We start from the raw sequence: 20596 nt of genomic DNA on the forward strand, positions 1-20596 counted from the left end.
TAACGTTATTTACTGTTATATATATATATGTATCATTATGTCTTGCCCCTAGCCCCGCCCCCTCGACACACCTCTAGCTCCTTTTAATGAGTACCTGCACTTATTTGTTCCCATTTAAAGCACTGCAAATAAGCAATCTAAAACCTTGGCCATGCATGGAGCTAATAAAGCGGGTTCTGTTCAAATACAAAAACATACGGCAACACGACTTTGCGCAGCGGCATCAGTAAACCACCACGGATTATTTGGAGACTCAGTTTGGACGAGCTAAACTCGAGTTGTGAAACGCGCCCCGCAGTTTTAAAAAAAACAAAAAACATGCCGCCCCCCTCCCCGGAATCACTGTTAAGAGTGGACTCTGCAGCCAATCAGCACTTTAGTATGTGGTGCAACGAGTTTAGGTTGGCTGAGGTGAAAGGGATAAACCAATCCTAGATCACTTCACACATTACGAGTCCCACCCAACCCTAATAATCTCTGTCGACCCGGAAGTAGTGACAATACGGACACATGTTATTCAATGTTAAAAAATTAATAATGGACAGCAGGTTGCCTTCATCGGCGGTCCTTGTAAAGTAAAGTTACTAGCAGCTGAGCCGGCATTTTACAGCAGCGCAGCAAAGCGGTTCTGTCATGGTGTGCTTTAGCCGAACGCTGCTGAGGAAGGTACCGTTTGTTTCCATGGAATTCTTTCCACTACAAAATGTAGTCCTCCCTCTCCCCCTTGCGCGCTTGCAGCACTCATATACGTTCCATTTACCTAATTGTAGCTCGGTTACGTCACATGACCCACTCATGGACCCTATTTTATTTCACTACCATATATAGCAATAGTGACTCTCGTTGACCTCACATAGTTTGCCCTGCTTTGCACCATAGCCCTTAATCCGCTCCACCCCTTTTTACCCTTTAGTTGCTCGGGAAAGCGCAAAAGGTGAAAGCTTCATAAATTAGCAGATCTCTCTCAGCTTTCTATTCCTGCAACTGTCTTCCTGACCTAAGGTTAGCAATAGTGACATTAGTACAAAAGGGCTAGCGATGAGTATCAACACTCAGCCATTAATTATCATACCAATGTCACCAGAAATGCCATAAGAGAAAATTACAGTATGAAAAGATCCAAATCAGAGCAAATAATCACGCAGCATCTCATTCTAATGATGTCACAAGTAATAAATAGCATAATAGTGTCCTTTGAGAACTGGGTCAAGCCTTAGCCTCTTTAACACATCTTGTCATCAGAAAAGATAGTTGCGTAGTTAAGTTTTGTTAGTTCACTGTCCTACTGGCCATCTCTGATTGTGATGAGGCACTGATAAAAACCCAAATTGCATCCAGTGATCGACTAATGAAAGACAGTCGGTCTTATGCAAGGGACATTTAGTATTATTCTGCTAAAAGAAAAATATGTAAAAATAGGAACAAATATGGTATTTTACAGCACTCTTCACATAAATGTGAAAACATTCCTTTAATTCTGAAGAGGGGTGCTACAGCTTCACACGTCTCTGCAAAGTTAAACAAAATCTAAAAGCAGGTAGAAAAATAATTTTCACATTGTATCACCTTTTTTCTCAGCTTTTTCTTCAATGCTTTCGTTTACATCTTTTTGTTTTTCATCCTGTTCCTTTTAAGTGATTTGCGATTCTGATATGGCTGAGAGTCTCCTTGCAGGGGAAAAGATGCAAAAATAAAGTCACACTTTTAGAACCGCATACTGCAGTTTTACTTGATGTCATTTGAGATGTCACCAGTGATGTCACTGACCATGTCATGAGTATGTAATATGGGGCTAAGTTATAGTTGGCTCAGGTAACTGTAACTGCTGAATTTCTTTGGTTTTGTGCGAGTAATATCTGAACCTAACTATACAGTATTTTTATTTTTTTCCGTACATTTAAAGTTTTTTGATGTTATTTTCTGACTATAACGTCACTGTAACCTTTGCTTTTTTAAGTGAATTTCTAAGGTCTTTAACATTTTATTTCTTAGCTGTAATTAGTAACCTTGGAGAGTGAGTGAGTGTGTGAGTGATTCAGTGGGTGTGTGAGTGCATGAGTGTCTCAATGGATGTCTGTGTGGGTGGGTCTGGGAGTGTCTGCATAAGTTTCTCACTGGATGTGCGACTTGAAGTGGCTCTGAGTGGGTGTGTAAGTGTCTGAGTAGGCGTATGAGTGGACATGAGTGTGTGAGTGGGTGCATGAGTGTCTGAGTAGGTGTCTGAGTGGATGCATGGATGTCTGGGTGGGTGTGGGAGCACTTCTGTGAGTGTGTCAGTCTGTGAGTGAGTACATGACTGTCTGAGTTGGTCTGTGAATCGGTGCGTGAGTCGCTGAGTAGATCTGTGAGTGGGTGAGAGAGTATGAGTGGTTCTGTGAGTAGGTACATGAATTTCGAGTGGGTCTGTGAGTGGGTGCATGCGTTTCTGAATGGGTCTGTGAGTGGGTGCAGGAGCATCTGGGTTTTGAGTGTCTTTGAGTGGTTCTGTGAGTGGGTGCATTAGTGTCTGAGTAGGTCTATGAGTGCATGTGAGTGCCGGAGTAAGTCTGTAAGTGGATGTATCAGTGTCTGAGTGAGTCTGTCAGTGTCTCAGTGTGTGAGTGGGTGCCTAAATGTCTGTGTGGGCGTTTTAGTAGCTGTGCCAGTCATTGGGCCACAACAGAACCGCCCCTGTCCCATTATCCAAAAAGAGTCCACAGTGTTGCACAAAATATCTACTCAAGTGGAGTACGTTCTACTGATTAAATAATAAGTACAACCTCCTTGGGTAAATTTCAGTATGTATTGTACAGTAAAGCTGTGCAATGGAGCACAAGGAAATGTCACCAGTGACCTTGTGTGCGTTTTGGCAATGTGATTGTTCCCTGTGCTTTTTTATCCAGAAATTTGTGGTAACATGAATCTTCCTATAGAGGAGACAACAAGAGTACAAAGAGGCACATTTACCCCAAACAAGGGTTTTTCCTCAACTATATGAAGTGCTGGGTGGCGTGCCCTTGGCACTCCAATTTCTGGCCCCCTAAACTTGGTATTCCCCCTACGCCAGCTGTCTCTTCGAAGAGTCTGGGGATTATTATTAGCAATGACTTGTCTATGAAATCCCAAATCAGCTCAGTAGTTTCTGCTGGACTCTTACAGTTGCGTAAAATAAAGAAGATCAGCAGATTTCTGAGCAGGAAAGCCATGATCCTGGTCACTTTGGCCCTAGTGATCTCTCGTCTGGATTATGCCAACTCATTGTACATGGGCATTCCAGCCTACCAGCTTCGGCGCCTTCAGCTAGTTCAAAACCAGGGGGCCAGGCTGATTTTTCATCAGCCTAAAAGGCATCATGTCAGCCCACTAATGAAAAGCTTACAGGTCCACTCAGACACTCATGTTCACTCATACGCCTACTCAGACACTCACGCACCCACTCACAGAGCCACTTCAAGTCACAGACACTGAGTATTAACCGTTCTTAAACGCCACCATGTATCAATCGCTTGCCTTCAGGAAACTCAACTGGACGACCACGGCGCAGCTAGAGTAGCTAAGTAGTGGCGTGGTCAGATTCACCATTCCTCTTACTCTACATACGCCAGGGGCACCATGATCTGGGTGTCACCTGGCATACCATTTACACCGAAATACAGTGAATCTAATGTGAATGGTCGATATGTAATTTTGTGCAGTTTGCTAGATGGTAGAGAAATTGCTATACTAAATAAATATGCACCTTACAGGGACGACCCACCGTTCTTTCAGGTCCTACAGGAACTACTGTCCAATGAATTAGACGTCCCACACATATGGATGGGTGACTTCAACTGTGTACTAGACTCCGACCTCAATAGACATCCCCCCAGGGCAGGAACGAAACCTAAAATGTCCAAGATGCTTAGAAAGGTCAAGCAAGATCTGGGGGCTCATGATGTGTAGAGGGATACCCATCCTACACTTCCACTCTTCACATGCCATTCTGTTACTCACGGGACACAAAGCAGGTTGGACAGAGTCTTGGTGTTGGCTGTGCCGGCCTTCCCAAAGGGGGAGGTGACCCACTTGGTGCGATTCCTGTCTGACCATTTCCCAGTCCGATTTTTGGTACGTGGGGATCGCCTATACGGGGCCCGAGCCGTTTGAGATTTCCATCTGATGTGCTCGAGGATGCTGTGGGGAGAGAGACATTAACCAAGTCAGTAGCAGACTACTTGTCAACGAACTGGGGTGTCCCACCGGAAGGGCCACTGAGTGGGAATCCTTATAGACAGTGAACCACGGGGCGAGCATGGGACTGGTGAGCGGGGTAAGGCAACAGTTACTAGGAGAACTGGATAGAGAGGAGAAAACTTTAGTTGACATACAGACAAGGAAATTATCCGACACTGGGTTATGTGAGATGGGAAGGAAACAACATGAATGTGTAGCTGACATTTGGGCTCGGCTGGATAAATACACCTTGACGTGCCATCGCCAAAGACTCCATGCTGGGGGTGATAAATCCGGCCATCTGCTGGCTTGGATTATTCGTAGGGAGCGGGCTCCCCCGTCTATTACTGCATTGTTGGCTGAGGTAGGGAAACTCGAGCAAACTAGGGCTGGGATACTCGAGGTGTTCCAGCATCACTTACAGAAGGTATACACCACAGACCCCAGGGTTATGGCTGAACCGTATGATCCGTTTTTTTTTTTTTTTTTGAGAATTCATTACTGGTATAAAATAACAGAAGAGAGCAAATGACCATTTCATACATTATTCCATATATTATTCCATCTAACAAAGCTAAAAGGAGATACAATGGATACAATGAATAGACATTATATATAAGGGCAAGCTTCCGTCTTCAATAAAGCCATTACAGTTCTTAAATACCTTATACACATAAAAATATACAAAAATATAGTAGCCTATATTTACAATTGTGAATCTCTCCAAGCTTTCAAGGGTGCCCAGATTTTTAACCCAAATTCCCATGTTTTCCTGCCCTTTAGTGCATAGAGTGTGGACTCGATATAATGGATACCCAAGAGTCTGGTCAACCACATTTTGAATGATTGGGCCGTTTCGTCCTTCCATGCTGCTGCTATGAGGATAAGCAGTACTGCCGTTGATATAAAAACGAGCGCTTCGGTCTCTTTATTTACACCCAGCTTTGTATCGCTTCCGAAGATCATTAAGGTCGGGGATAGGCAGATCTTAAGGCCTAGCAGCCCCTCCCAAATGTCTCGCTCTCCCATTTTATAATACTCGATTTTTCGCAATAATGGAAAAATGCAACAGATCCGCCGGGCCTTTCAGACATCTAGGACATTTATTATCTTCCCTTTTACCCCAGTGAAAAAGTTTAGAGGGTGTGTAATAAAGATTGAATAATGTTTTAAAATGTTGTGCCTTCAAATTAGAGGAACGCAAAATCTCTTTATCCAACTGTAGCGCTCTATCTAGATCCCCATCTGGATCAGCCAGTTTTATGGCCCAGGAGGCTTACTTTTTTTTCCATATCATCCTGGATCCCAGATTATAAAGACATCTAAATAGTTTTAATTCTACACCCTCCTTTTAACAAATACTTCAAAGCACTGCAGCGGTTACAAGGTGAAATACGGGGTCTTATAGATTTTAGTATTGACTGCTAGATATCCCATATTTCTGCTGGATCGCCCGAAGCCCATCACATCCTCCCCCTCCATTATATCCCCTACTGTCCGAATACCCAGCTGTTCCCAGTATTTCCATGTCCCATCAATGCTTGGGTTTGGGAAAAACCCTAACTTCCAGAGAGGTGTATATAGATTAATCTTTGGAATCGATAGCATCTTCAGTACTTTTTTCCACACCTCCGAAGTACTGTCCACTAACTTATATCTCATTTTCTTAAAATACCTACAACCTGTTTTCCTTAATAATGCCCCCATGGCCTCCCTCCCCATTAATAACTCATATATAGAGGGGATATTTTGATTGCTATGTTGATGGTCTTGGGCAGAGGATTGACTTGTAGAAGGATCAAATAAATTTGCCATTTGCGTTAATAAGCATGCCCAGTGATATCTTAAATTCCGGATGCCCAAACCACCTAAATCCTGTGAAAGAGACATGAACTTTAACGAATGTGTAATCTTCCTGTATTGCCATAAGAACCTCATGGAGTGGTGTGGCTCACTGGTTAGAGGCGGCAGACCCGTAAGCAGAGAACGGCCCGGGACCAGGGTTCAATTCCCGACGCGGCAGAGTCGTGGACCAGGGTCAAAACGGACTCGATAATTCTCACCTCGGTGCCTACTCTAACCAGGGAACACACTCGGCAACTCTGGGCATTAAGCTTGCCTCATCTCTACAACGGCCCCCCACAGACGCCGGGGATGCCTGGTTTCACCTTGGAGATACCCAGAAAGAGACCATCTCACAGGGAAAACCAGGACGGGTTCCCCAGCGGTCTTCAGCGCCAGGATATTCCATGGAGTCGCAGTGCGCTTTACAAGTACACCTACATTTACATTTACATAAAAATAGCTTCCATGGATTTTAACACCACCTTGTCTATTAAAAAGGGAATAGAACGAAACAGATACAGAACTTTAGGTAACATAGTCATTTTCAGGACATTGGATCTACCTATGAGTGACAAGTGCAGAGTAACCATTCTTTTAAGGTCCAGTTCAATCGTTTTTAACAGTGGGACAAAGTTATCCTTTATAATTAATTCTGTTGCTGCATTAATTGTCACTCCCAAATATGTTGCGGCATCCACTTATCTGTGATCTAATTTAACTATGTTTTTCGTACAGATTACCTGGGTTTTCCCCTCATTCAAACGATAACCTGAGTATCTACCAAACTCCTTGGTAATTTCGACTAATGCGCTCATGGCCAGGACAGGCTCCACAGAGATTACTGCCAGGTCATCAGTGTAAGCTAATATCTTGGTCTCAAAGCTATTAATTATGACTGGCTTAATCTCCCCATTGCGTAGGATCTTCCCAATTAATGGATCTATAAACATGGCAAACAGAATGGGTGAACAGGGACAACCCTGTCGTGTCCCTCTTCTTATATTGATCTTACAGAACTTTCACCCATCAACTGCACTTTAGCAACTGGATTGGAGTACATAGCTTTAATGGCAATCAGGATTCTTGGACCAAACCCTCTCCCTACAAGTATCCCCCACAAGTAGCCCCATCTGACACGGTCAAAGGCTTTTTCAGTGTCGAGGAGGATCATGTCCACCCCCCCCCTTCCCTCCCCCTCCCCCCCGGGAGAATGGGCCTCGAACAGGGATATAGCTCGTCATATATGATCTGTTGTACCACACCCTGGGATAAATCCATGCTGCCAGGGTGAGACCAGACTGCCAATAACCCTCCCCAGATGCTTTGCCAGGATCTTAGCATAAATTGTATTATCCGCGTTATCAGTGATATCGGCCTGTAGGACCCGAGATTTTCCTTAGGCTTCCCTTTCTTGTGGAATACCACTATGTTTGTATCCTTCCATGTCCCCGTTATTATACCAGTGAATACTATGCCATTGAATAAATCCAATAACAGCGGTACCACCTCATTAGAGATACTCTTATAAACCTCCAATGGGATGCTGTCCGGCCCGCTGCCTTGCCAGCAGCTAGCTCTTGTAATGCCTCTTGCACCTCATTGACCGTTATATCTCTCTGCAATATTTCCCTCTCCAGCTCCCCTAATTTAGGTCCTTCATCCGGATATTCTCCTTGTGGATTCTCCCCATCCATCTCTTCCTGGTACAGTGTTTGCTGAAAATTTTTAAACACCTCTAAAATCTCATGTGGTTCTACGAACTCCCGACCATTCTCCTGGATACTCGTTATTATATTTTTGGTGGTACCCTGTCTGATTCGAAGTGCCAGCGCTTTGCCCACCTTTTCCCCTGTTTCATACATTTTGCCATTATAGGCTTGAAATTCGGAGGTGGCTTTTATGGTCATTTGTTTATGTATCTCCGCTTTAGCAGAGCTAATTCTCATCTGGCTTATTTTCCCATCTTTCCCTTGTAGGATATCTCGGCCTCGTTGTTCTTCTGCTTCTACCAATTTAGCGAATAGCCTGTCCTTATCTACCTTTGCTTCTTTCCTAATCCGAGCAAGGTAGCTAATTGTTCCCCCCCCCTGAGTGCTGCTTTGAATGTATCCCAAACACTATTTCGGGATGCGCTATAGCGATTAGTGTAGAAGAATTCCTTAGTCCATTTCCTCAGATGTTCAACGCATCTACTGTCTACCAATAGTTTCCTATCGAAAGTCCAGACCCTTCGTTTTCTTGGTGACTTTAGAAAATCGTAGCTCAGATAAAGGGGGCTATGGTCTCATAGGACCTTCGGTAGCTTCCTGATGCTAACTTTACTCATTTCTGTAGATAAGATCAGAAAATAATCTAATTTAGTATATTTTTGATACGGACAAGAGAAATAGGTGTACCCTGGGTTTCTAAGCTCCTTATTTCCACATACATCATAAAGACCATGGGACTTCATCATAGAACTCAGAGCCCAAAAAACCCCTGGCTTCCGGCCTACATACAGGTTCTTATTAATAAGATCGGCAGATATATTAAAATCGCCACACACCACCAAAGTGGTAGGCCAGTTAGCCAGCTCTCTCTCTAATAACTCAAAGGCCTCAGGATCGTCCTGGTTAGAACCATATAGCCCACAGATTGTTATACCCATACACATTTCGGGCTGGGCCCATCTCCCTAATGGGTCAGACTTCGAGCGCTTGACTCCGCCGAGTCCTGTTTTCCCTAGGATGGCTACCCCTCTCACTTTCGAAGTCTGAGAAGAACAAGATAAAATATCGTAGCCCCACAAATTGAGCAGCTGTTTTTTTGCCCAGGGTAAATGAGTTTCTTGTAGACATAAAATGTCTATATATTCTTATTTGACAAACTCGCCAATCTCCGCCTCTTTTTCCAGTCATTAAGCCCCCCTATATTGATTGAGCAAATACTAAGATTCACCATTAATGCAATTATACATTTCCTTCCCTATTTGTACCAACCACTGAATAAAGACAACATCTAATCCAAAATAGAAGCAATACCCTGCTCCCACAAGTGAAGACCCAATTGTAACATGAATTCTCTTTTTTTTACTTTTCCCCCCCTTGATCCCCCCTGTCACCCCCCATCCTTCCCTACCCATAATATTAAGTTGCATTTGTCCTGGTAGTGAAAACCACATTTGTTTTTCACTACAGCAAAGCCTGACTCTCCCATAGGATAACATTCAGTTATCTTCTTACATATAACAAGTGATAACTTTCAATTGAGAGCAGGTAGGAATATTGAGTTTGGTGTCTAAAGGAATCTAATTTGAAACCCTTTTTAATGGTTAAGTCAGATTTTAAGTCACAATTCTGAAATTGCCACTTTCCTAAAGTTGACATTTTCTTGTCCCAAACATTAGTGCGATGGAGCTACCTGGTTTAGCTATAGGGGAGACAGGTCGGGGATTCCCTCCTTGGACGTCACCTACCCAGTCGGTCTTTAGCCAGACTTCCTTTAGTCTCTCTTGTCGTCTCTTCCCACTTCCTCCCTCTATTTATCTCTACTTCTCTCCTCTCTCATTGTATTGAGACTGAACGATTTTGTCTGATGCCCGATGGAGCTACCTGGCATAGCTATAGGGGAGATGGGCCGTGGATTGCCTCCTTAGTCGTCACCGACCCTGTCGGCCTTTAGACAGATTTCTTTTTGTCTCTCCTTGTTGTCTCCTCCCCTATCCTCCCTTTCTCACCTGCCCTGTTCCCTCCCCTCTATGCTCCATTTATTTTGCCCCCCCCCATGTTATTTAAATGTGTCCCATTGAGACCTAGCTATCTGGCCAAAGCCCGGTGGAGCTACCTGATAGCTATAGAGGAGATAGGTTTTGGGACTTCCCCCTCGACCGTCACCTACCCAGCCGGTCTTTGAGCAGACTTTCCTTCGTCTTTCTGCCATATCTCCCTCCCATCCTGTTTTTCTGCGAACCTCTTCCTCAGACACCTGAGACCGAACTTCTTTGTCTGATGCCCGATGGAGCTACCTGGTTTAGCTATAGGGGAGATGGACCGTGGATTCCCTCCTTGGCCGTCACCTACCCAGTCGGTCTTTAGACAGACTTCCTCTCGTCTCTACGGTTGTCTCTTCCCTTACCCTCACGTTCTCACCTCACCTACCCCCCACTTCTTTTCTCTCTCCTTTCTCTCCTCTCCCACTGTATTGCTGATTGTTTGATGTATTGTGTAATTGTTGATCTTTTTCTGTTATACTGTTAAACCACATTGTTTCACTTCCTTTCGTCCCTCCTGTTGTCTCCTCCCGCATCCTCCCTCTATTTATGCCTCTCCTCCCCTCTCTCAATGTACTGAGACTGAACTTTTTTGTCTGATGCCCGATCGAGCTACCTGGTTTAGCTATAGGTGAGATGGGCTGTGGATTCCCTCCTTGGTCTTCACCTACCCAGTCGGTATTTAGACAGACTTCTATCTGTCTCTCTGCATTGTCTCTTCCCTTTTCCTCCCTCTCGCACCTCCCCTGACCCCTCCACTACTTTTCTCTCTCCTTTCTCTCCTCTCCTATTTGTATTGCCTATTTTTGGGGATTTATTGTGTAAATATTGAACTTTTTATGTTACATTGTTGATTCTCATGTAAAGCGCTCTGATACCTCCGGGTATAGCCAGCGCTATATAAAACTCTTTAAATAAAGTAGTCTGTGCTTGTGATATTTGCAATACTAGCAGTTTGGGCAATTCACACGATTACTATTCAACACCTAGTGCCCCCTTTCTACCCCCGGCTTAACTTTATAGTCTGACGTGATACAGAGTACAAGAGGACAGAAAAAAAAGAGAGAAAACCAGAAGAAACACAAAGAAACGGATTAGAACACAAAGAAACCCGATAAGAGCGACCCATCCCTCCTTAAATAAGGCTATCCTGAGTCTTCATGTTCCCACTTGTTTCCCTAGCTTCCAAGGGAGTCCAGATATTCTTGTGCCTTCACTTCTGAGGCAAAGTACTCAGTCCGACCTTCATTTATTATTTTTAGTTGTGAGGGATAAATGAGATATACTGAAACTGAAACGGTTTGATCAATTGTCTCAGCCTCCAACGCCTCTCCACCGTTGTGTGGCAATAATCTGGCCTGATGAAGAAAGTGACTCCCTCGCTGGATCTTTGTGCCTCCAGTCTGGCTTTTTCAGCAATGGCCGCCGTAAAATGAAATTGCCCCAAAATATTAAAATTGCCCTTGGCATGTCTCCTCTCCCTGCACCAGATCGGATTTTGAACGGAGTGTGGTGCACCCTCTAGATTTCTGCCGACCAATTCCATTCAGAGAGCTCTGGAAATGCCAGTTTGAATAGATTTATCATGTACCCCCTGACATCCGATCCCTCCACTCCTTCAGGTATCCCAAGTACCGCAAGTTATTCCGCCTGAGACTGTTTTCCATGTCCTCCAGTTTCCACTGGATGTCGGTGACCTGGGCCCTTTGGGACTCAACTCTTGTGGTGGCAGCGGCGGCCTCTGACTTTGTTGCGACAATCATTTCTTCAAGGTTTGACACCCTATCCCCCACAGTGGCACATGCCTTGGACAACTTCCTGACCACGCCTTGCATCTTCTGCATTGCGGCCTGCGATTTGCGGCTATCCTGGCGTGTTTCTTCACGATGGGAAAGAATTGCCTGGTGGATAACCTCCAGGATCAGTGTGTGGGTTACAAGGTTTTCCGAATTGGGACTTCCCTGGAGTGGCATAGAGGATGAGTGATCCCAGCTTAAGTCTCGCGTTGGCTCCTGACGATTTGATTGAGCGTTAGACCTTTTAGCTGTGTTAAAGGGTCCTTTTCAAGATCGCTTTCTGATTAAAAATTGCTTTCCCCTGAGATGAGCTACGGTCCTCTTCCGACCACTCCGCCTCTTCTGATACAGAGTAAAAGCATTCACTGCTCTCTTTCTCCTTCTCTTTACCATCCGTCGAAACCCCGGGGGGGGGCACAGTCCTCCCGACTCTTCTTCTCCCATGATACTGCCTACATCTGCTTGAGCCTGTAACAATATTGCCTGACTCCCCTCAGACGCACCCTCTCCCTGTGAAGTCAGTCTCATTGCCCAGGGGCTCCACCTCAAATGCTGCTGCCTCGATGATGCTAGTTGCTATGCCCAAGTTACCAGAGCCGTTATTACTCGTGCCTCCCCTTTCTCCAGCTGAAGAAACCTCTGCTCGCTCTGTTACTATATTTTCCCTTTCTGGAACCTGAGGGCAAATTTGAACAATAGTGATCTTTTTCCCAGGGGCATCCATACCTGAGATTAGCGCTACTGGTAGTACGACCTCCTCCTGTAGACGTGGTGGGGGGGGGAAGCTACTTCGTCAGACTTGGAGATCGGCCCTTCTTTACTCAGTGAAAACATCCCTGGGATTAGTGCGGTCACTGGATGCATCTTTGCTCAGCCTGCTTTCCCTTTCTTTGCGGCTCTGCAGGGAGCGTGCGAAGTTTACTCGGGGACCCATCCTTCCTGGATTCCTGTCCGGTTTGCTCCGTTGCCTGGGTTTTCCTTCGAGCCGCTGAAGCCATTGCCGATTTCTCCGAGGCTCCCGCAGCGAGCTTCGGAGCCATTCAGTCCGTGCTTCGTTCTCTCCACTCACTCCGCCTGTCCCTTCGGACACGCCCACTACGCCGAAGCTGGAGCTGGGGCCAGAGAAACAGAGCGCCGCTTGACCCTTGCAGCCACAGGAGTCCCTTGTCGCAGAGAAAAGCGAGCAGTAAGTAATCAACAGCATTTAGGATATCCAGCTTCCTTGTTCAATGCCAGTTGTTGCCTTCTAACGCCACTATGGGGCTTCAATGGACCTTGCCCTTCCCGCTGGTTTTGCAGAACGACCACTACGCGGTCGCCATCTTGCCTCCGCTGAACCGTATGATCCCATTGTCGGAGTGGTGGGGCTTCCGCAGCTCTTGCCCCCCACAGTAGGAGGAATTAGACGCTAAGATCACAGCTGAGGAAATGCAGGAGGTGCATCTGGCAATGCCCGGTGCCAAGGCTCCTGGTGCGGATGGGTTCCATAGTGGCCTTCCTGCAGGCCTACTCTGGTTGGCTCCTACAGCCGTTGTTACAAGCATATGAAGAGGCATTCAAGGCTTGAGTATTTCCCCGTCAATGCATGCTGGGGAAATTGTTATGCTTCTCAAACCTGGGATGAATGATCAATACCCCTCCTCTTTACCGACCCTTGACCATGATAAATTCAGATGTAAATATACTGTGCAAAGTTTTAGCGGCTAGGTTAGCTCTTCACATGGTGCACTTAGTGCACGAAGACTAATGCAGATTCATACCCACCCGTAACTTATATATGAACATTAGGCGGTTAACGCACATTCTACATGAAGTACGGGGGAGAAATGATGATCCAACCTTGGCTTCCATAGATTTGGAGAAGTCCTTTGACTCGGTGGACTGGGGGTATCTGTTGGAGTTGCTCAGGATGGCGGGTTTGGCCCGCAGGTTCAGGCGCTAGATACAGATTCTGTATACAGCTCCCCCCGCCAGGGTACGGGTGGGACATAGCAGGTCGGGCGTGGCCCCTGGGGAGAGGGACTCGTCAGGGCTGCCCGCTCTCTCCATTATTGTTTGCATTGGCAAAAGAGCCACTGGCAATATGGATGAGCAGGGACATGGGTCACTGAGGCATCAAAGTAGGCAAGATTTCTCACATCAATTCTTTACATGCAGATGACGCTCTATTCTATATATCTACTCTACAGGAATCTGTTCCAAAGATCTTAAAGGTGTTGGGAGAGTTTGGTACTTGCTTGGGATTACAGCTCAACAACAAAATCCTTGATATTCCCCCTAGCTTGCTTGGCGAGCTGTCCTGTGGATTCTCTCCCCAGCTTGGGTTTACGTTGGGAAACAGAACACTTCAGGTTTCGGGGCATGCAGGTGGTCGGTGGGGACCTTCAGATATTGCAGCTCAAAGCTAACAAGCTGATAGATGCCTTAAAGGAGTCTGTGGGATTTGGAATGAACTTCCACTCTCCCTAATGGGTAGATTGGCGATAGCCAAGATGGTGGTGTTGCATCGTTGTCTATATATGTTACAGAACACTCTGTGTCCCATCCCTAGGCGAATATTTCGGGCACTGGACTCTATATTGATAGACCTGTATTGGGCAGGCCCTCAATCGCACATATGAGTGTGGTGGACTCGCGGCACCTAGAATGGAGCTCTATTATTACACCGCCCAACTCCAACATGCAGCGAGATGGTTCGCTGAGGAGGACAACTGGGAAAAAAGACAGCTCCTGGATAGAGTACAGATTGTAGACTTGCTGTCCCTCTTTTTACAGGGCTCTGGCCCCTCTGTTACGGTGCCATACGTGGTCCGACAGAAGGCACACTTGTGGCAATTGTTTGTAGTGCGAATCTTGAAACGCTCTCCGTTTCATCGGGAGCTGTCGGTGTAGGATATTGCACCGTTTAGGAGTGCAATGTTCAATATGTCATTTAGGGCATGGCGGGATGGGGGTCTGCGACGCACTCGCAGATCTGTATACAAGCAAAAGCTTTATTATATTTGAACAAGCATGTGATGTTTTTGAATTGGGGCAGGGACAATACATTCAATTTGTCGCTTTAGTTAATATATGGCCCATGTAGCGAACCAGCGATCCCTCAGCTCACGCAGACACTGAACATCATACTCACGTGTGGTGCGGGTAATCGTATGGTTTCATTACTATATAGGGCTATGAGGGAGGACTCCAGCACCCCTCACACTGGGGTGGTTACCACCTGGAATGCGGATCTGGGGCCGCCTCTGGAGGATAAGGACTGGAGGGCGGTGGGCCAACTCACAAGCACGGTCTCCTGCAATGCCTGTTTTCAATTAATTCATTTTAATTACATGCACAGCACTTACATGACCCCGGAGAGACTACATGGCATGACCCCTGACAGACCCAATTCATGCCCTAGGTGCCACAAGAAGGGCACCAATTTCCTGGACCTGGCTTGGGAATGCCCTGAAGTCAGTAGTTTTTGGACAGAGGTGGTTAAACTGATAAGAGGGAGCGTGAATGGACGAGTGCACCCACACATTGCCTGCTGGGCTTAATTCGGAAGCCCAAAAAGCGAAAGAAGATAGCATACAGACTTCAGCAGTTGCTCTTAGTCCTAGCAAGGCGTAGAATAGCTATTGTGTGGATGGGGATGCTTGCACCAGAGGTCTCGGCTTGGATAAGAGATGTGTGCAAATGGACATTAGCTGAGGAGGTACATATAAAGAGCAGCCACACAGATGAAAAATTGTCATAATTTACTTTCTAATGGCCTGCAGTCTGGGTCCAAAGCGTATCACTGGGAGGCAGCCAGGCTGGATCTGAAGTAGATGAAGGGGAATAAATGTTTATTGTGCTTCTTAAATGCTTTGGTAAGGGGGGTTTGCTGCGGTTGTGCTGATCCCTCGAACTGCACAACAATGCTTTATTATTATATGTTTTATCTTTACTGGCATTGATTGTACACCTGTTTTGTATTATTGCATAAAACTTTAAATAAAGTTTATAAAAAACAAACTATATGAAGTGCTTCTTTATTTGGCAGAGATGTCCTCATATTCCTCAGCATTAAGAACGCGTCAACAAAATAGATGGGAAAAGTGCAGAGGGGCATTTTGGAGAGGAATGAAGAAACAGAGTTGCGAGGGAACAAGGTGGCAGAGGAAAATTGAGGGGTATTGAAAAAGGTACAGATCTGATAGAGAACATCTAGCCTCAGATTTCCTTACCTTTGAAGGTCTCGGGCATTAGACTGGATCCGGAAATTATTTCTTTGAGCAACACCCCTGTGGGTCTTGTTGGTCGGCACTGCGTGATGTGGTCGGCGCCCTCCACGCTCTGACGTCCATGTCACCTACCTAGGCAATACCTTGGCGCGCTGTTCTTTTCTTTCCATGCCAGTCAAGCGCTGATCCATGAAGAGAGCTACCCTCTGTCACTTTTTGCCTGGATTTTTCGACGTTTTGTCGGCTCCTTTTTTGGTGTGTAGGATGTCCTCTAGGAAGCCTTTGGGGTTCAAGTAATGCAATGCTTGTCATCGTGCTATGTTGGTGATGGATTCTCATTTAGTATGCCTGTGGTGTCTAGAGCGTGACCATGACTCCAAGTCGAACACTCACCCCCAGTCAACTGATCTGCGTTTAATCCATCACCATTCTTTAGCTGGGTGTGAGTGTTTGATTTGCTCAAATGCTCCGTCCATCATCCCCTTTGGTATCGCGTTGTTCGCCCTAAGTTGGCAGGGTATGCCCAGACGTGGGCCCCTTGCTCATTTTGCCACTGGATTCAAGTCAGCCTGGCTGATGAGGGTTATGAACCCGAAACATGGCTTGGCAGTTCGGGCTGGACTGTTCCCATGAGGCACAGGGTCAGACTGATTTGCATATGGCCATGTCTGAACTGGGGTGGTGGAGTGAGCTAAAGAATGATGATGGATTAAACCCATATCAGTTGACTGGAGGTGAGTGTTTGATTTGCTCAAACCCTCTGTCCATCATCCCCTTTGGTATCGCTTATTTCGGTGAGATACAGCATAGCAACCCCGCATCATCTTTCGCTTGTTTGTCCTGCTGCAAGTTGTTGTAATTTTGGGTGAGTGGCAAAGTAGTGTAAGAGCATGTTAGCATCTTTCTTTCAGCAAGGAGAAATGGGGTGAAACAGAGGCTAAGTGCTTGTGACTTGAAGGGCTCTGCACTAATTCGTTGTACATGTGTGGAATAGGGTCTCAGTTTCATTCTGTAATGGGAATATTATTTGAAGAATTTATTCTTTCATGTTTATTTCAGGTTTGGAACAGTCCGATCTAGCCGAACCATAATGTGTTTGGTTGCTGCTGTTGCCTTAATAGCCATGGCATGAACTGCCATCCATTTAAAGGCCAGAATAGATATAGGTTGGGCATTTCTTAATCTGAAAACTGGACCTTTTATAATCCAGAAGCCATTTTCTTATGATGAGAGATTTTGATGCATATAATGGGTAATGTCAGTTGTTAAATTAAATACTAAATCAATGCAGGATGTCGTGTACTATAATGCTTGAATTAAATGTTAGAATCATAGTTTGCCTTTGTATATGCTTAAACATGCAGAGATGGACTTCATAAATCATGTTTTGAGAACAAACGCGCCTTCATTATATTTTACATGTAGAACTTCGAAGTTTATTATGATGTGATTACTTACACACTTGCGTATGTGAACACCACCTGAAAGTTGCTTCAGATTGCAAGGAAGAAAATGTCACGTTTAAAACTATTGTTTAAAAATCACAATTAATGAAATTTATATTCGTTGTCATACTTTACCTGAAGTGACATAGGTAAGACTAACGATTTTTTCATTAGAGTTAAATGTAGTGATTCTATTTTTCTTTCAGTATGGGAACTTCGTAGATAATCTAAGGGTGTATGCAAAAGGTGGACCGGGTGGAATGGGACTGCCGCGATTAGGTGGTGAAGGAGGGAAAGGTGGCGATGTGTGGATTGTTGCTAAAGGTGACATTACCTTGAAGAAAATAAAAGACCGCTATCCACACAAACGTTTTGGTGCAGGAGTTGGTGGAAATAGTAGGTATGTTATTGTTTATTCTACTTAATAAATACTGTTTTGTGTCCTTTAATTGTGTTTAAAGGGCCTCGTAAATCAACTGCTAATGTAGATTATTTATTAAGAATATGAAATATTTTTAATCCATATTGTGAAAATATAAGCACCTTCTACCAAGAAAATCTGTTGTGTGCTAGATTAAAAAATGTTACTTAAATCTTCTATGGATTAAGGCACGTCTGTCTGTTATTAGCCTACACCACGGCTGTAACACTTAGAAAAAAATCACAGCCCTTTGTTGTTGCCCCCTATCTGGCTTTTTAGGTCTCGTAGCGATAGACAACGCGTAAGCGCTGTCTCGCCAGAGATCTTTTGTTACTGACTCTGCTTCCCAGGAGACAGCACCTGGCCGCGCGCATCTCGCAAAAGGCGATCGGCGCAGGCCACGCACGCGCGAACGCGATCGCCATGGCTGTCTCCTGGGAAGCATACATACACAGGCACACCTCCCCCTGCACGCATGCGCACACAGCACCACACACATACACAAGCGCACATACAAGCACGGGGAGACGTCCCCACCAACCCCTCCGCCGTCGCACACACACACGCACACATACAGGCATCCCCCCTTCCCCTGGTGTTGTGGGCTCCCTTGTGAAATAAAGACTAGGGATTCCCTGTGACGATAGTGAACATGATGTGGGGGGTGAGACAGAATATCAGAGCTACCCCAGATGGCCGTATCTCTGTGCATTAATTTTTTTGTCCACATAGTGAACGATTATGGTATTGCAGACACGGCTTGGACATAGTGCTCCGGTGATAATTGTGTGGCATGGTCACAGAAATGCAGTACAGTACAGTCACATAGCTCCCCCCAGCTCCCACAGTGCCCCGCGCGCTGCCGCAGCTCACCCCGGCTGTCTCCCATCCCGGGGGCGGGCCGGGGTCGCTCGCTGGTGCCGGGTGCCCCCTCCCCGGTGTGAGCCGCTCCTTGCGGGCTGCCGCCGGGTCCTCCGCACTCCTTTCCAGCTACTATCTCCCAGGGCTCCGTCAGCCGGGGCCCGCAGCCGCCACCGCGATCCCAGCCTGCACCGCGCGTGGCCGGAGGGAGGACCTCCAGCGATGCCATCGACCAGCGCGCAGCGGGGACTCCGCCTATCACTTCCTGCTTTCCTCTATCAATAGCATACATAGCAGCCGGCATGAACATAGAAAACGGAGCGGGGCTCTGCGTGGCCTGCGGAGGCAGCCGCCATCTTTGAAAAGGCTGGTTAGAATAATTCTGAACGGGTGCACGTGATACAGGGGGTCCTAGGGCGTTCTCTCGAGGGCCTACAAGTGCGTTCAATACTGTGTTAATAGTGGCCAAGGTTTCAGAATGCTATGTGTTACATTTTCATAATTTCAGTGTAATTATGAGTGACATTTCAACGATTATATCTATGAGTACCACTTTCTCCTGAGCAAAATCAAGCAAAACATAAAGCTCAGATTACACCCATTTAAGCAAGGAACAGCTCTAAGAAGATCTCAACACTGCTGCAAAATACCTGAAATGGAAGGGCACTAACTGGAGACAGACTGCCTGACTGCAGTTCTCAGCAGAGGGCAGGCTGCACATAGCTGCCAAATTGTCAGTTTGCTTATTCATAGCTGCCAAGTTTTTGGTTTGTGTATGTATGTGTGCCATTCCCATATTTGCATTGTGTTTGTGTGACATTTCAATACCTCACGTGTGACACTTGGAGTGACACTTTTTTGTGAGCTGTGTGAATAATAACAGCTGTGAGCCCGTGCCTGAGGTGCATCATCAGAGCCTTGTGAATAATAACTGCGTCAGCCCTGTGGTGAGGTGCATAATAACTGTGTCAGCCCCGTGTTGAGGTGCATCATTACAGCTGCGTGAATAATAACAGCTGTGAGCCCGTGCATGAGGTGCATCATCAGAGCTTTGTGAATAATAACTGCGTCAGCCCCGTGGTGAGGTGCATAATAACTGCGTCAGCCCCGTGGTGAGGTGCATCATTACAGCTGCGTGAATAATAACAGCTGTGAGCCCGTGCATGAGGTGCATCATCAGAGCTTTGTGAATAATAACTGCGTCAGCCCCGTGCGTGAGGTGCATCATTAGAGCTGCGTGAATAATAACAGCTGTGAGCAACAGCACTCTTGCACACACTCAAACTGCTCACCAATTCAAAGTATGCTAAAAAATGTATGCAACGCATTGTCATACACAATGCCAAAAACTCAAATTTTAATGCTGCGAGACCTATTGCATTGCAAATGCTTGTTCACATTTATTAGGACTCTTCTGTTTTTTTGAAAATCGGGCTGGAGCGACAGTGTCAGGTACATCATTTGTCCTGTGGGCCACAATCACGAAGCAAATGCATTAACTGAAACAATGAGATTTTCTTAATGCCGCTTAGTTTTTCAAGAGTCAAACAATGATGGAGAGCACTTAGGCAGCTTCAACATCATTGCTCTGGCTCCACAGACAGCCCATAGATGAACTGATACAGAGTCCACTAGTGGTAGTTCCTTCATCAGAATATAGCTATTGTGGGAAAAACTAATTGGTGGATCCTACCTGCAGATATCAGAGGATTTTCTTTTTACTATTACCCACTTCTAAATCAACCTTCTAGATTTCCAGACTGCATGGGAACTAAGTTAATGTGAATAAAGCATGACTCATCCTTCCCTTTTTGCTACATGCCAGCAAATTCCTCACACTTTCTTCTTCACCACTCTGTTGTACGGTTTCCACGGTTTCCACTTTCTTTGTAGGAACTGTTCATTTGTGGAACAACATAAATGTTGGGATGGTGCCAGACTAATTCCACTCACCCACTCAGGATATGTTGTCCTATAGACCTGCTAGTTTATAGTGCCACCATAAGTACCCCCAAACCTGGCAAGGTAACAAACAGCTGGTTTGGGCAACCTCAGGACATGACAAACCTGACTCCCCA

General features: G+C 45.7%; 1 protein-coding gene across 1 annotated transcript in view; it reads left to right on the plus strand.

Annotated features, from left to right (window-relative positions):
- Positions 1–479: 479 nt before the first annotated feature.
- GTPBP10 (GTP binding protein 10) overlaps positions 480–20596 on the plus strand; it is a 153951-nt gene continuing 133834 nt past the window's right edge. The window contains exons 1-2 of the mRNA XM_086941792.1: positions 480–666; positions 17443–17636. Coding sequence (XP_086797918.1) covers positions 634–666; positions 17443–17636 — 227 coding nt within the window. The 5' untranslated portion in view covers positions 480–633. The remainder of the gene's footprint in view (positions 667–17442; positions 17637–20596) is intronic.

This window comes from Lissotriton vulgaris, chromosome 10, assembly GCF_964263255.1.
Source record: "Lissotriton vulgaris chromosome 10, aLisVul1.2, whole genome shotgun sequence".
Taxonomy (NCBI): Eukaryota; Metazoa; Chordata; class Amphibia; order Caudata; family Salamandridae; genus Lissotriton; species Lissotriton vulgaris.